General features: G+C 33.8%; 2 protein-coding genes across 2 annotated transcripts; one reads left to right on the top strand and one right to left on the bottom strand.

Moving 5' to 3' along the window:
- Nucleotides 1-1,566: 1,566 nt before the first annotated feature.
- Nucleotides 1,567-17,484, top strand: LOC143918582 (uncharacterized). The gene is made up of 31 exons (XM_077440521.1): nt 1,567-1,644; nt 1,828-2,332; nt 2,505-2,660; nt 2,785-3,089; nt 3,175-3,353; nt 3,428-3,581; nt 3,658-3,739; nt 3,819-4,042; nt 4,161-4,339; nt 4,389-4,569; nt 4,646-4,820; nt 4,934-5,083; nt 5,168-5,240; nt 5,324-5,461; nt 6,536-6,685; nt 7,672-7,693; nt 11,459-11,963; nt 13,222-13,377; nt 13,571-13,894; nt 13,967-14,150; nt 14,233-14,389; nt 14,469-14,550; nt 14,631-14,811; nt 14,892-15,081; nt 15,164-15,306; nt 15,387-15,521; nt 16,234-16,414; nt 16,548-16,722; nt 16,838-16,987; nt 17,071-17,143; nt 17,222-17,484. The coding sequence occupies exons 1-31, from the start codon at nt 1,635-1,637 to the stop codon at nt 17,396-17,398; spliced, it is 5,496 nt and encodes a 1,831-aa protein (XP_077296647.1). The 5' UTR covers nt 1,567-1,634; the 3' UTR covers nt 17,399-17,484.
- Nucleotides 8,063-10,625, bottom strand: LOC143918864 (uncharacterized). Its single transcript, XM_077440947.1, has 2 exons — nt 9,229-10,625; nt 8,063-9,015 (listed from the first exon to the last, which is right to left on the bottom strand). Exons 1-2 carry the CDS (start codon nt 10,607-10,609, stop codon nt 9,002-9,004), a joined length of 1,395 nt encoding a protein of 464 aa, XP_077297073.1. The 5' UTR covers nt 10,610-10,625; the 3' UTR covers nt 8,063-9,001.
- Nucleotides 17,485-18,317: the final 833 nt, after the last annotated feature.

Below are 18,317 nucleotides of genomic sequence, written 5' to 3'. Positions count from 1 at the left end.
TGATCGCTGCTCCAAGTGTACCTCCTTTTAAAGGGCAAGTTGCCCATCACAGCTTCCCTGATCCATTTATTTATCCATAGTTTAGGCACGTACAGTTTTAAGCGAGTCTCACGCTCTCGCGCTCTCACGCTTTCAGGTTCTGAGAATTCTACCAGCCACTTACTGAGTCCCGTTTGGCTAACACGGGGGGGTCTCCATTGTTAACCCCCGAATGCACTTAAACAGCGAATAATCCCTCTCGTGTTGCCACATGTTACAGTACTATACTATTTGAAAATAATTCTGCTGATGAGGATTAATTTTTTGCAAGCTTTGTTTTACATGTACTTTTTACCTACTCTATTTTATTTTTAACATTCTTTTATCGTTATTTTATTTGAATGTAATGTTTGCCACTTTTATACAATTATGACTTACTATGTTTTTTGATGCATTGACTGGATTATTTTTGTTTTCTATCATTAAAATGTAATTTTGTTATACTCATAATAAACATTTCAAGAAAATATATAGTGCAACTTTAATTCATACTTTAATTTAACATGTCCACATTCAGACTCATTTATGCAATTTTATTTTATGGACAATCACTCCTCCATATAACTGGTATACATAAATTACCTTGAAAAGAAAAACCTGAATTATCACAGCATCTACAAACTTAAAATTTAATATCTCAAAAGATACAAAACTGAACTGCACCAAGTATCGACATTTACTATAATATAAAACATACATAGATTATTTATATTATACTGTCATAAGGTATTAAAAGTAACATGACAATCGTCAAGATTATGATTTATATAATTACCGATATTTTATTTATTTAATTTTGGACCATTTTGGCATTACAGGAATCCCTAATGGTCGAAAAAATATAGAGAGATGAAAAAATACATATAATTTATACGCAAACAAAAATACATGTATTTACATCCGTAAAAAAAAACTTAAGCATTATAATAGTAGCAAATATAATAAAAAAATTTAAGTAGTGAAATATGTACAAAGAAGGGAATGTCTTGCACCTATGTATGTACAGCCAGTTCCAATAAATAAGAAACAGCTGCAAATACAAAACAGCCCTACGTGGCCCAAATGAAAGAGAGAACTAGTTTTGTTTCCGGTTCTTATACAATATTTTAAATAAGTTTTCAGATAATGGTTTTTACAAGGCTTTTTTTTTGTAATAATCACAAGTTGGGGGGTGAAACATATTTAATTTAACTTTTAACCTAATCTACATAATTTCAGTCGTTGAAATTTTTCATAGCAATAAATAATAGAATAAAGGTTTCTTTAAATATGTATGTACATGTAGTCTGCGATAAATTTGTTCGTCGATTTTTACTATGAAATATATTATTCACAAAATAATAACAAGCGAATTAAGATAAAATAGTACATTTGAACTTCCATAAAATATAGTATTTTACGACACATAGTCTTGTCATTACAAATCACCGCCATTCGTTTCCTCTACAACGTGAAAAATAAAAATAAGCTTAACCTTTATAAGAAGCAAGAATTCACAAACATATTCAGTTGTCGCAAAGAAGTGAACGGAACATTTTCACTCTTCGAAATATCAATTTTATGTAAAATTAGACAATAAAACATAAACGAGATACATGTTGGGAGGTGAGTTAATTGATTTTATTAAACTTGACTTCTCATTTTCTGTTAAACAATTATTATGTATATACTAATGTTATCAATGTTTATAATACATTGTATGATCTCTTGATTCTTATCAACTATATCAATTTGATTCTAGTGTACTTCGAATTATTATAATATGTACATACATATATAAATTTGCAGACATGACGTCGATAGCACTTTTCATATTAACTATGGCTACTATGGTAACAGCATCCAACGATTTACGGCCTTTTCAAGAGTCAAAAGCCGATCTAGAACCACTCCCAAAACAAAGAGCTGATTACGCCAAATACCGACTTCCTGGACCAACGATACCTTCATACTACGCCATCGTTTTAAGAATTGATCCCAACGACCCGAATAAAACATTCACTGGCGAAGTTGCCATCGATATGACGACTAATACCCCAGTCAATAAAATAATACTTCATTCAAATGTGACGGTCATATATAACATAACCGTCATGGCCAAGAAATCAAACGTCAACTTGTACGATCGTCATATATCGGCTACGGATGACACGTACTTCTTGACCATTCATTTAACTCAAAACTTGACCGTCAACCAAGTCTACGTTATCAATATAAACTATGTGGGTATGTACGGAAACAATTTTCATGGAGTATACTTGAGTTCTTACACGGACGCCAACAATACTAAAAGGTTTGGGAAAAACACGATGCTTTGCTAAATATTGTACATTAATTGTCATTTAAACTTTTTGACTTAAAAATTATCCTATAATCCGTTTTGCAAGAAGCTATCTGTGCCATAAAATAATAGATTTAGGCGAACAGATTTTTTTTTAATTTTACATTTGAGCTTGATTTTCTAGAAGATTAGCAACAACGCAATTTGAACCGATATATGCTAGGAACGCTTTTCCCTGCTACGATGAACCAGAATTAAAATCTGTCTTCCAGACTAATATATACAGTCCTCCAGGATATCACGCCGTATGCAACACAGATCAAACAACAACAACAACATTGTAAGTGATTTTTTAAAAGAAATTATAAAATCTGCAATACAAAATTTATCATTTAAATTTAAGTGTTTCTTTATTAAATCACATCTTCACATCTTTGTTTCAAAACCAAACTGAATGCTTTCAGACCTCCAATGCAAGGGGGCTTCAGTTTGTTCGCATTTGAACCGACCGTTCGAATGTCATCTTACTTGAATGCTTTCACAATCTCTGACTTTATCTACAAATCCAATCTTGATCGACCGTCTCAAGTGTTTCCGAAGAAGTTTAGAATACTTAGCAAACCCAACACCGAACCTTATATGGATTTCGCTCTGGATTTCGGCGAGAAGAGTATCAGCTGTATGGAAAAATACACCAACATCACATATGCCCTCAAAAAGCTAGACAACATCGCCATTCCGGACAAAGGAGGCGCCATGGAGAATTGGGGTCTTATCACATATGGGTAAGAATGTATTTATACTACAAACAATAATTTTGACTGTTTATATGTGATGTATCGTTTGTACCCTAGAGAAAAAATATTGTTTGATATTCCTGGAGTTACATCTACGACAGAGAAGCAGTCAATCGCTACAACGATGTCCCACGAAATTAGCCACATGTGGTTTGGGAATGGGTCCTGCATGGTGGAATTATCTGTGGTTAAGTGAAGGGTTTGCCACTTATTTTGAATATTACGTTACCCAAGAAGTATAATTGATTTTAATATTAGCATAAAATAATTTTAACAAGTATGTAGAATAATTTTTTATACATTCCAAAAGGTTGCACCAGAGTGGAGAACAATGGATCAATACGTTGAAGTAGTTCATCATGCCATGAAAATAGATACTGAAGAATCTAGTAACCCAATGACATCTTCTGTCGCCTCCCCACAAGAAGTTATCAAAAATTCAAACCCAATAGCGTATAAAAAATGTGCGTTTTTACACAACAAAAATTTAGCCATGTATTCCGTAGCATGTGTTTCATGTAAAAATTATATGTATTTTAGCTGGCAGTGTGATTAGAATGATGGAACATATCTTAGGAACGGCAGTTTTTAAACAAGGTCTCCAAAATTATTTGAAATCTATGTAAGGTTCTATAACTATACTCACTATAATATTAATTCTAAATCAAAAAGCATTAATATCATGTGTATCTTGAATTTAGTCCCTTAGGTCTCGCAGAGCCACAAAAACTATTCGACGGTCTTCAAGCAGCAGCCAATGGAAAAAAAATACTACCAGATGATTTAACAGTTACAGATATCTTCGGAATTTGGTCAACTCAACCTGGATATCCTTTAGTTACAGCCACAAGTGCCGACAACGGATCCATAAACCTGAGCTCAATTAATAGACGATTCTTTAGAATTAGCGAGAACATTACGACTGGTTTGTTTTTCAGTTTTTGAAAATAAAGCAACATGAATTTGGTTATTTATTAATGCTATGACACTGTTTTTTCTATAGAATTATACCACAGCATTTGATTTGTTATTTCACTTAAAAGAAGAAACCGACTACATTCCGTGGTTGACTGTCTTGCCTGGAATAAAAAAGTTAAGATTGATGATGCCAGCTGCCACTTATTTCAATATATATATAGGGTATTTAAGTTTTTTAATTAGGTCCATCGATGGAAATCCGAAATTCGGATTTTTTGCTTTGATTAAATGTACATACATATACGTATAATATATTTCAGTGGATAACAATTTCATTTATTAATAAATTGTAGGAATTTTTGCTTCAAATCATCGATAAAGTTTACCAAAGCATAGGTTTTGAACCTAAACCATATGACGATTATATCACAAGAATGAAAAGAAATCTAATTTTGGACATTGCTTGTAATGCAGGAAATAACGACTGCAGGAAAAATTCTAACAAGAAACTTGAACTTTTAACCCAAAATTATAGTAAGTATATCTGAAGTTTACTTTAATTTATTTATTTTATTTAAATTTACTTTATTTCATTTATTTTATTATTCAGACACGACGATTGATCCTGATGTGAAGGATTCTGTTTATTGTTCGGGACTTCGCGACGCCACAAAGGACTTGTGGGAATTCTTCTGGAATAAGTACATCAACGCAACGTCCAATTTTCAAAAGATAACCATTCTCAGGTATCTGGCCTGTTCCGAGGATGTAGCAATCCTTCAAGAGTAAGTCTTATACAACACGTTTCGATCACTAGATCACATAAAAATAATAAAATGGATTTTTATTAAAAGCACGAATTCCCGAAATTTGAAAATAATTTTATTATATCTTTCAGTTACTTAATGTTAACTGTTACAAACAATTCTGGACTATTCTACAATTACCACAGATACATTGTTGTAAAATCTGTAATTAATGCTGGACATGTGGGTGTTGATCAAGCTGTAAAATTCATTATGACGAACTTCACCGCTATCAAATCGATGTAATTACGTTTATCTTGACATATTTATTTTAATTTTTAAATTTTATTAATACAAATATGTAATTTTACCTAAATCTTTTACAGCATGCCCAAGCATACGGTAATAATAATAAACTATATAAAAAATAGAGTCGTCACTAAGGAGAATGTGGATCAAGTGTGTACATACGTATATTATTGATAATAAGTTTTTTATGTAGTTTATTTTTAAAAAATGATTTAATTTTGAATTTATTACAGTTTAATGAATTCGCCAAGACCGAAGATTTCACGAAAAACGAGCAAGAATCTGTCATAGCAGCTCAGTCCGAGATAGCGACAAATAAGGCATGGCTTGATATAATATTGCCCGACATTGATCCCTGGTTATTGGAAAACGTGATAAGTTCATCTACTATTGCAAATCATATTTAACGATTATTTTTTCTATCGAAAAGGCGATAATTATTTTATTTTCAAAATTTTAACGGTCTTCCCATTATTTGAATTAAATTAAAATATTTTCTAAATTCATATCCATATGAATTTACTATATATGTTTTTAATTTAATACATAGATTACTCATGTTACACTGTAATTTTGTAATTTCCTTTGCAAAAATTTTCAAATAAATATTTAACATTTAAATATGTTTTTATGTCACTGTGATAAATAATACTCTATGACAGCGGTTTCCAAACTTTATGCTACTATAATAATTTAATAGACACGTTTTAAATAATAAACCTTTATTTTAAAAAAAAATACTGAACACAACAATAAACAGAATAATAAAAAGGTTTTGCCATAACATAAATTTATACGAACACGTATATTTATTTTTATATTAAATTACTAATTAAACTACATCTAACACATGTTGTTTATTGGCACAAAGTTTATCAAATCTTGGGGGCAATATGGAGAGTGCCACTCGTAACTCCTTTTCGACTATTAACCTGGTTCGATATTTGGTTTTCATTGCAGGTAGTGCCGAAAAGCCCGTTTCCCATAAATAAGACGTTACAAACAGTGCCGGCCTTAAAACCAAATTTCGCCTTTGGCGCTCTAATCTAAAATTTTGTATGGCTTTTGGTGCTCTAATTTTAAAATTTAAAGCGCCTTTGACGCATCGAGCAGCACCCTAACTTATTTGGCACCCTCGGGCGACGCCGGACCCAGCCCCCTCCTAAAACAGGCACTGATTCATACTCTCCACTAAGATTCATCCAAAATGTAATTATGGTTTCATTTTGAAACTTTTGTTTTAGTGAGCTATCGCATGAAAATTCTATCAATTTTTATTTTTGTGTTCCCTGGATTGAGCTAACGGATTAAGCTAACGGGAGACTCCAGATTAAGCTAACGGGAATCAGTAAGTGCCCGAACAATGGATACGCTGGAATTCTCACAGATCTGGCAAGTGCGTGGGTTATTAATAGACTCACCTAGGTAGACCTTTACGTGCCTAGAAAATTGAGACATTAATGGATCGGGGAAACTGTGCTGTGAAAGTTGTCCTTTATAAGGAATTACACATGGTAGATCAATTAATTTTGGAGAGAGCGATGGTTCCGTGTGGACCTCTGGGATCGTTGAATAAATGCTATGAAGCAAATTTGGTATTCCATTTGGATCTTGAACCCATCCCTACGCAACATTATACATACATACATATACATATATTATGAAATGAATGGTTTTCAATTTAATTCTTTACAATTTAGTGATCGCGCTGAAAGTGAAATTTCATTACAGATAAAAAGACTGTACATATGTTTATGTACATACATATACGTATGTACATTAGGCCGGAGATAAAAACGCATATTTTTGATTTTCATCGATGGACGTGCCCCGTATAAAAAAAAAATCATTGATTTTTAACAATGTCTTGTGCCTCCAACCAATTGATATATCTCGACAAAAATTTTGAAAGCATGTACATACATGCATATGTATGTATTCAGATATGTATGTACATATAAAGATGCAGTTCAATTAAATAAAGCACACAATTTCAATCATATGTAGATATAGGTAGAATAGAAAGTTACTCTATATCTATTATTTCAATAGTATTCATAATGATCAATACTGTTTTAAATATAATACTTACATATATATGTATGTATGTATGTATGTCTCAATATGAAAATACATACATGCGATTGTTTCATGATGATATTCAAAAAAAATTAATCTTTGTACCTACATATGTATGTATGTATGTATATCATTGCGTTATTTTAAAATTTAAGATACCGCAATCAAAATCAATTGCGTCAACACAGTACAACAATACTGTGAGGACGTAATGAAGATGCAAGCATGCGATATACATTTGTATGTATACCAAAGATGTCATTGTCAAGAAATATTTTAAAAAATCAGCAGTTAAATTAGATAAGGTTTTCAATAAAATTGACATACTGATGTAATTATTTGATTGGAACATTTGTCAAAATTTGAATTATCTGACATCTGGTTTATAAATAAAATTATATTGATAACCCAAATGTATTATTACATACATACCATTATTTTCTATTCACACTGATGCTATCATTGAACATAAAATTGTCCCAAAATATATTTTTTGTTTCATTGCAGATCGAGTAGTAAAGCAAGTAAGTCACCTCATTTTATGTGAAATAGTACTAAAAACAAAATAATTTACATGTTCTGTACTTAAATATATACTATATACATATATATATATATATATATATATATATATATATATATATATATATATATATATATATATATACATATATATATATATATATATATATATATATATATATATATATATATATATATATATATATATACATATATATATATATATATATATATATATATATATATATATATATATATATATATATATATATATATATATATATATATATACATATATATATATATATATATATATATATATATATATATATATATATATATATATATATATATATATATATATATATGTGGGTGGAATTCCTGAATAGATGAAGCTATTCAGGACCACGATGGGATGTGGCGGTGGAATTGAAGATCAAACACGTGCGTTTTCAGTCATGTTGTTTATTAAAACGACACCACGCGGTGGTTTAACGACCAACCGCCCCCAGTGGAAGGTTAACTTCTACTAACTGTAAAATAGCGGTCCTTTCGCGCCCTATGCCACTTTTTCATCCCACCCCTACGATCGGTCGTAACATACCCTTTCACAGCCATAGCCCATACATCAGCCTTTCGTTTAATCCCAACACTACAACTCGGCCTTTCCTGACCACAAACCTGCCCTCAGGTTTCTCTCACCTGCCGGGCCATTCCTCAATCATATTACACATAATTTTCAGACATACTTCTCAATAATCCCAGACATACTTCACAGTAGTCTTCAACATACTCCACAATAATCTCAAACTTATTTCAGTATCGTATCAATTTTTCACGTTTCAATACAATTCAATCTTCAAAAAAAAGTTACACACAGATCATCACAATTAAAGTCACACATAAATCATCACAATTGCAATTTAAAATCATTACAAGAAATACATAGCATTAAAATCAACACCTTCACATCGGAAACAAATCACATTTTAAAATCATTACAAGAATTACATAGTATTAAAATTAACACCTTTACATCGGAAACAAATCACATTTTAAAACATCACTAGAATTACATTTCAATACAATTATCTCATATTCTTCTAGGCATGTGACCAAATTAAAACATTATTCAACATACCAAACACTCGCCAAAACATGAAAACACTAGAATAATCAATAAAACATTAACAATATTTCAAATCTTAACTACTAACAAAATAAAACAATAATCAAATATCATGTAAGGCTTAACTAAAACCCCTCCGGGTACTCCACTTATTCTCTAATTCACTGACACACACTTCACTTCAATCGGCACAACCTAAACACTATCCGATGCCAGTCGCGATTCCACGCGGCTGTCCGATGATGTTGTCCGCGATGGACCTCCCGTCGCCCCACAGCTTTCCATGTAGTATCTTGCCACAGATGAAATTGACCAATATCGTTCCTGGTTCACCGATATATCCAAAAACTCCTTTCTTAATCCATGGTCTTATTTTATTTTCCATTAAAGTAACATCAATCTGACTACGACCGAGCTTGAAAGTGAATACATTGTCCTTTGGTGTTGAAATTTTGACTGGGTCTCTTATTCCTTCTGGTGATTTATCCATATCTTTTTCTTCATGTTTCCCATTTTCTTCATCTTCATCTTTAGGATTCTTCGAATGACCATGAGATCCTTTACTGAATTGACCATCGGGCGGTCCATCTTTATTTGAAAACGGTATGTCTCCGTTGTCCCAAAGCCTTCCAATATGCAAACCATCACCGTCCATACTTCCATCACCCATGTCCACGCCTCCATTACCCATGTCCTCACTTCGATCACTCATGTCTACACCTCCATTACCCGTGTCCTCACTTCGATCACCCGTGTCCAAACCGCGATCATCCATGTCTACACCGTCCTCTTCATTATTGGAAACATCTATTCCACATGGTTTGCGATGCTTACTTTCATCATTCGTTATCCCAATTGAATCTGTGGTTGATGATCGATTTTCTGTGCTCGGTCGCACTGAAGAATAGTCCAAATGAGCTCGAGACGGCGACGCTGGAGGCTCTAAGGGGGTCCTCACCATCTGACCATGTGACATGTTTGATGTTCCATCAGCCTCGCTTGAACAGGAATCGTTGGGTTCTGCATGAGCAGACATCTCTTGTGAAGCCCGTTCTTCTTTTTCCCTCCGCAGACTCTGTTCCAACTTAACCTCGATCGGAACTCGTGGTTTTGACGTTTTATCGCGTTCCACTTTGATTTTTTCTTGCTCTCCATCCTTCAAGTCCGAATCAGCCCTCCTTACTCCTTCCGCAGCTTTTCTACGAATGGCACCGGAATTGTTACATTGGTCTCTTACCACAGGAATACTTTCACTAGTGATGATGCCGCATCGATGTACGAGGTTCTCGCCGGCGAGTTTGTCTTCACTGCCTGTGTCGATCAGTGCCGGCGTCCTCGCCTTGGGTCTCCAGCCGCTTCCAGTTGAGGGTGCGGGCACTGCTTTGGCTGTGGCTACGGTTGCTTCTTCTGCCTTTACCTTTTCCACCAGCCCGTCGAAGGCGCTCAACTTGTCCCTGAACTCCTTCAAATTGCGGGCACCATACAGCATCCCCTTCATAGAAGACCTGCCAGGGATCCCGTCGATGACATATTCCATGAGGTCACGATCCTCAATCGAACCCACGCTCGCGATCTCCCGCATCCGGTAAAAGTACTCGTTGACCGATTCCTCTGACGTTTTCTGCGACTTGGACAGCCTCCTGTGGACTGACGCCCCACTCACCATCCGAGCGAACTCCTCCAGTAATGCGCTTTTGAGTTTCTCCCACGAATAGACCCCATCTTGTATGCGCAGGAACCTCTCGGCCACCCCCTTGACCAGGCGTTTCCCAAACAGCAGCTTTTCCATGCTGCCCCAACCTGCCGAGTGTGCGACTTCTTCGATCTGCGCCACCCACTTTTCTACCGGATAGTCGTCGTTTCCGGTGAAAATGGGGACGGCGCCCTCCATGTCTTGGAAAGTCAGCTTGGCTCGGCTGGCGACTGGCTCTTCTATCGCCCTCTCCCGAACCCCTCTCGACGTCCTACGACCAGATGTCGGCCTCCTCCTCCGATACATTGTAGCACGTGGTCTTCAAACTGCCGCCTAATCCCGGACGAGCCCCCAATTGTGGGTGGAATTCCTGAATAGATGAAGCTATTCAGGACCACGATGGGATGTGGCGGTGGAATTGAAGATCAAACACGTGCGTTTTCAGTCATGTTGTTTATTAAAACGACACCACGCGGTGGTTTAACGACCAACCGCCCCCAGTGGAAGGTTAACTTCTACTAACTGTAAAATAGCGGTCCTTTCGCGCCCTATGCCACTTTTTCATCCCACCCCTACGATCGGTCGTAACATACCCTTTCACAGCCATAGCCCATACATCAGCCTTTCGTTTAATCCCAACACTACAACTATATATATATATATATATATATATATATATATATATATATATATATATATATATATATATATATATATATATATATATATATATATATATATATATATATATATATATATATATATTTATTTATTTTTTGAAATCATTTTTGATGGGTGTATGTGTATGTACATATCCGAAAGCAGAATCCATTTTTTTAACATTACAGATAATTTAGTTTGATTTTAGTGTAAATCTGATTATATCAATTAATTAAATGATACTTTTTATATTTTTATAATGTTTACATGTACGTAAATTTTCAGACATGGCGCCCATCGCCATTTTGATATTGGCCCTGGCCACTTTAGCATCTGCATCCGATGACTTGTGGCCTGTTCTACGACGAGACACTAATCTAGATCCACTCCCGTTACACAGAGCTGATTACGCTAAATACCGACTTCCCGGACCGACAATACCATCACAATATACCATAATTTTAAAAGTTGATCCCAACAATCCAAATAATACTTTCGACGGAGAAGTAGCTATCGATATAACGACAAACACTCCAGTTGACAGAATAATACTTCATTCTAATGTGAAGACCATTAATAGCATAACTGTCATGGCCAAGGAATCTACCGTCAACTTATACGATCGCCATACATCGGCCACGGATGACACGAACTTTTTAACCATTCTTTTAACGCAAAATTTGTCTGTTAATCAAGTATACGTTATCAATATAAACTATGTCGGTATGTATGGAGAAAATTTGGAGGGACTTTACTTGAGTTCATACATAGACGCCAACAATACTGAAAGGTATGTGAAAAATATAATTATCAAATTTTTTTTAATGAAATGTTAAAGTAACAATCGTTTTTGGTTTGGAGTCAACTTTTAATCTCTATTTGTGTGAGGCAGACAATTTTATTACTAATTACTAACCTCTTCTTAGTTCGAAAAGGGTCTGGTTCAATGCATCAAAAGTCGATAGATCGAAAAGCAAATATCGGAAAGCAAAGATCGAAAATCGAAAGATCTTAAGTCTAAAGTTTGATTATTAAATATTAATTTGAAACTGAAACATTCACTTATCGAAATGCATCGGGAAACGGAAACGGGAACGGGAATTGCATGCGTTATTATACGATGGATCGATGGAACTTTCAGGATTTATTGTATGCATGTCCGGGAAGCTTACTGTGATAAAAAATCGGCCAAAAACAGGAACGGGAAAAACTGGAATGAGTGGCATTGCAACGCAATAATTTCAAACGTGACATGCGTTGTTAGGGTAAAATAAACAAATAATTGAATAATTTCAAATGTGTTCTCTGTCTGCGTTTTTCCGACAAATGGGAACGGGAACGGGAATGGGAACGGGAACGAGAACGGGAATAGGAACGAGAATTGCATGCGTTATTGTGGCATTGCAATGCATGCCGGGTTCAGCTAGTATATAATATATGTATATCAGTGTCGTACGGTGAAATTCTCTCTCTTTTTTTCGTACAGCCTTACTTAATGTGCACGGGCAGGATACAAGAGGAACAGCTTGTTCCTTTTGTATTCTGCTCGCGTAAATTAAGTAAGGCTGTACGACAAAAAGAGAGAGAATTTTACCTCAAATCACTGATATATACATATACATACTACCCGCTCTTCATATGTATGCATGGTAAACGAACATCGTCATAAAGATTTCGATTTTTCGACTTTCGATGCGGTGACGGCCACCGGTCATCAATATAAAAGGAAATGACGTCCGCCATTACGATGGTAAAAAATATTCGTTATAGACACATTTGAAAATACTGCATCGTCGTTCACGGTGACGTCTATCGTCCACAGTGTCGCATTTGTCCACACTGTTCTGATCGTTTTTTTCCTTTTTCGCCCCCCTCTCGCTATGACAAGTTCAAAGTTTACGGAGAGAATTGGTGATTTCTCAATTAGGTTTTTTTTATATACATTTATTTTTTTTATATATTGTCTTAATTTTATAAACAAAATATAGAAGAGGCTAGTTTTTAAAAAACATTTTTAGATTGTATAAATATGATTTATTTTTTTCTAGACGATTAGCAACAACGCAATTTGAAGCAGTGAGTGCTAGAGATGCTTTTCCTTGCTACGACGAGCCTGGATTAAAATCAGTCTTCCAAATAAATATATACACTCCTCCAGGATATCACGCCATATGCAACACCGATCAATCAAATGTAACAACATTGTAAGTGATATGTTTTTAAGTAATTACATAATCAGAATTACATAACTAATAATTTATTTTTAAACTTTTAAGTAAATTTAACTTTCATTTTCATTTTCAAAATCATTCAACTATCACATTCCTTCTGTTTTAATGAAATTTTATTCATTGAAAGTAATTAAAGCTTAAAGATCTGTGATTGAAATATTTTCAGACCTCCGATGCAAGATGGTCTCAGTTTGCACACATTTGAACCGACCGTTCGAATGTCTTCATATTTGATTGCTTTCGTAATCTCTGATTTTGTCTACAAATCCAATATCAATCGACCCCCCCAAGTGTTTCGGAAAAAGTTTAGAGTTTTTGGCAAACCCAATACTGAAGATTATATGGATTTCGCTCTCGATTTCGGCGAGAAGAGTATAAATAATCTGGAAAAATACACTAACGTCACCTATGCCCTTTCAAAACTGGACAACTTTGCCATACCGGATTTTTCAGCAGGCGCCATGGAGAATTGGGGTCTTATCACATATAGGCAAGACTATTTTTCCATCTTTAAAATACTTTTGTTTATATTTGATGAATTGACGTATCGTTTGCACTTTAGAGAGCAATATTTGCTAGATATACCTGGAGTTACATCTACGAGAGATAAGCAGTTCATCGCTACAATCATGTCCCACGAAAATGGTCACATGTGGTTTGGAAATGAAGTCAGTCCAGCATGGTGGGATTATTTGTGGTTGAGTGAAGGATTTGCCACGTATTTTGAATCATACACAACCCAAGAAGTATGATTAATTTTTTATTTAAATTTAAAACTATTACGTGAAAAGTATTAATTTAGGTACATATATAAATATTCTATAATAGGTTGCACCAGAGTGGCGAACAATGGACCAGTACGTCATGGGATCCATTCATAGAGCCATGTTAGCAGATTCCGTAGAATCTGCGAACCCAATGACAGCTTCTGTCGCTTCGCCGCGAGAAATCAGCAATAATTTTAACAGAATAGCGTATGAAAAATGTACGTATTGTGTTATTTTATTTTCAATAAATAATCACTTTCAATGATCTGTTTCATGTACAATTTATTTAAATTCCAGCTGGCAGTGTGATAAGAATGATGGAACATATCTTAGGAACGGCAGTTTTCAGACAAGGTCTCCAAAATTATTTGAAATCCAAGTAAGTTTTTATGTTTATATATAACATAACTTTTACTTTAAATAAAAAAAAAAAACGTAAGTAACATATCTTAAATTTAGTCCTCTAGGTCTCGCAGAGCCACAAAAACTATTTGACGGTCTTCAAGCAGCTGCCGATGGAAAAAACATACTACCAGATGATTTAACAGTTACAGACATCTTTGGAATTTGGTCAACTCAACCTGGATATCCTTTGGTCACGGCCACAGGAGGCAACAATGGATCCATAAACCTGACACAAGTTTGATTAAATACATATGTTTTACTATATATGTACAATTTAATATATAAATTAATTGGAAAATCATGCAATTTTATCAGACGCGGTTTTATCAAACAAATATTACGTCTTCCGAAAAATGGTGGATTCCAATAACTTGGGTCACATCTAAAGGGGGTGATTTTCAAAATACGTTAGTGCAAAGATGGTTCAGCCCGAACGATACCGTTTTAAATATACCCTTGGAGTTAGATGAAGATAGTTGGTTTATACTAAACAAACAAGAAACTGGTATTGTGTTTTCATATTTTTTTAATTTTATTTGTATATATTTTAAATATTGTTTATAAATTTCATTTTTATCACGAATCAGGCTACTATCGTGTGACGTACGACAACAAGAATTGGAAACTTTTGGCCTCAGCTTTGAAGGCTCAAAATTTCAGCGGTATTCATCTTTTAAATAGAGCTCAGTTAATTGACGATTCTTTAGAACTGGCGAGGACTTTACGGCTGGTTTGTATTTTTCTGTTTTTTTTTAAATATAGCAACATATTTATTTATATATTAATAAAATGACATTGTTTTTTCTACAGAACTACGCTACGACATTTGATTTGTTATTCCACTTAAAAGAAGAAGTTGACTTCATTCCTTGGTTGACTGTATTACCTGGAATAAACACGTTGAACTTGGTGATGCCTGCTGCCACCAATTTCAATAAATACAGGGTATTTAATACACATATACATATATACATTTAAAGAAAATTTCGTTTATATGTACATACATATGTATGTATGTACATATGTACTTACTTTCGCGTATACTTCCGGTCATCTTTATTTTTTTACAGGATTTTTACTAGTTTCACTTTGTCCGATGGTATGGAAAACTCCCTATATCCTTCTGATCGCTTTGAAACTTTTGAATTTTGCGAGGTTTTGCCCCCGATAGAGATGTCAATTGTTTCCGCTATGGCAGTAGTGAAATTTAATCACGATAAATGTTTAAAAATTCGTAAATTGTGGAGAAGGTGACAGCCATTGTGGACAATATCTGAAAAATTTGCATTATAGGCTCTCATATATATTTTTATTTCACCAAAAAAATATTTCCTTCTTCCTTTCGGATTCCATTCAAATTTTATAAATATAAATACTGTCGATTTTTCCTGCCACATTCTAAATATCTTGTTAACTAAATATAAATTAACTAAAAATTTTGTATCACCATCTTTGAATCATTCGAGTCTTTCTTTTCCAAAAATAGACTCCTGTACCTAATTTCAATGAAGATATTTCAAAAAAACCAATTTTCCCAAGAAAACTGCTAATTTAATTCACCCAAAACCAATTCTGCTACTCACTCATTAAATCAATATACATACATAAATAAATTAATTCTTTATGGAAAAAAAAATATTAGATTGATAATTTTCAGGAATTTTTGCGTCAAATCAGCGATAAAGTTTACAAAAACGTTGGTTTTGAACCAAAACCAAATGACGATTATGTTACGAAAATGAACAGAAATATAATCTTAAACATTGCTTGCAATGCCGGAAATGTGAACTGTAAAGAAAATTCTAACAAAAAACTTGAACAACTGACTCAAAATTATAGTGAGTTTACTGATATATTTTAAATATACCGCAAATTTTATTAGACACGAGTTTGTTGAATTGTATTAAAATGCCTTGTCATTTGAAAATTTACTGTTGAAATGATTTCTAAATGTTTATAACTATTATGCAGATATGACGATTGATCCTGATGTGAGAGCCTCTGTTTATTGTTCTGGTATTCGTGACGCCACAAATGACTTGTGGAAATTCTTCTGGAGCAAATACATCAACGCAACATCTAATTCTGAAAAAGTAACCATTCTCACATATCTTGCCTGCTCCGAGGATATTGAAATCCTTCAAGAGTAAGTCTTGTTAAACGAATCTCAAACACTAGATCATATATTAATAATAAAAGGGAGTTTTTTTAAAAGTGTGAGAATTCATGAAATCTGAAAATAATTTTATCATATCTTTCAGTTATTTAATGTTGACTGTTGAAAACAATTCTGGACTTTTCGACAATAGACACAGGTACACTGTACTACAATCTGTAATCAATGCTGGATATGTAGGTGTTGATCAAGCCGTAAAATTCATTACGACGAACTTCGCCGCTATCAAATCGATGTAATTATGTTTTTCTATATAAACTTATTTTAATTTTTAAATATTAATATGCAATTTAACCTACATACATATATCTTTTACAGCATGCCTGAGTATACAGTAACCCTAATAAACTATATTAGGAGTAGAATCGTCACCAAGGAGAATGTAGATCAAGTGTGTATATGATTGAAATTATTTACAATTTGTTTTCGATTTAATATTAAATTTTGTTTTATATTAAATCAATTACAGTTCAACGAATTTGCTCAGACCGGAGATTTCACAATAAATGAAAGTGCCGCTGTAGCTGCAGCTCAATCTGTGATAGCATCAAATAGGGCGTGGCTTGATAGAGTATTGCCAGACATTGATTCTTGGTTGTTGGAAAACGTGGAGAGTTCTACCACGATTTCAAATATTTCTGAATAAGTATTGTAAGATTTGAGAAAGTAACCATTATGACTGTAGCAATATAAAAATTAAAATATAAATATTCAATTTGGTACACGACTTTCAATTTTTATTTAATTTAATTTGTATATTTAATTCCTTTGTTTTAAAAACTAAGCAATCTCAATATTGTCCCAATATATGTACATATAACTTGTATTTTTATGACCAGACTGTTTCTTTATACATATACGCACATATGTATGTTCTAGCCAAAGTGTATTTTCAGTTGTACATAATACATATGTACATATTCCAACTGGCGTTTTAGGTTTTTCACATTCGAATACAATTCAGTTATTAAATTATATCTCTACAAGAACAAATACGCTTTCAACAGTGGCGTAACTACCGCGCCCGCAGACCCCGCAATGCCGGTTGGGGCGCCGAGACTTGGGGGGCGCCGCTAAGCGGTGCCTCTTTTTCGCTGATTTTTTAATTTTTTCTGTAAATTTTTTTGCGACAATTTTATTTTTCAACACTTCTTTATTTTTCAACCTATTCGCATCTCGTTTTATGTTATGTACATATATCTGAGAGTTCTCTCCTACTCTTCTAGGATTTTTTGTAGTTTTATAATGGGTCGACCTTTTTTTCAACATAAGTGTAACGTCTTAAATACATTAATAAATCATAGAACGCGACCAAAATATGTCAATTTTACAACTTTACTCATAAAATCATTGTGTTTGTTCAGACTTTTATTCAGTTGATTTTGAACACACTCTGGAATCGGATCGCGATTGATTATAATTAAACTAGCTCCCGAAACGTGTTTGATCATTGTATATAAAAACTAACTCATTGCTCAGGGTAAAGTGACGTGAAGTGTACCATTGTATTATCCCTGTAGTTGAGAAATATTTCGCGATACATATATTTTTTTAATATGAGTAGT

Source organism: Arctopsyche grandis, chromosome 11 (genome assembly GCF_051622035.1).
Source record: "Arctopsyche grandis isolate Sample6627 chromosome 11, ASM5162203v2, whole genome shotgun sequence".
NCBI classification, from domain to species: domain Eukaryota; kingdom Metazoa; phylum Arthropoda; class Insecta; order Trichoptera; family Hydropsychidae; genus Arctopsyche; species Arctopsyche grandis.
Note: the sequence above shows the minus strand (reverse complement) of the source record. Positions and strands in the feature narration are given on the sequence as shown.

Coding starts and splice junctions, on each gene's coding strand:
- LOC143918582 (XM_077440521.1), top strand. Junction 14,151..14,232: donor AATCATACACAACCCAAGAA/GTATGATTAATT, acceptor ATTCTATAATAG/GTTGCACCAGAGTGGCGAAC. Junction 16,988..17,070: donor TTCGCCGCTATCAAATCGAT/GTAATTATGTTT, acceptor TATCTTTTACAG/CATGCCTGAGTATACAGTAA.
- LOC143918864 (XM_077440947.1), bottom strand. CDS start 10,609: ATGGAAAAGCTGCTGTTTGGGAAACGCCTGGTCAAGGGGGTGGCCGAG.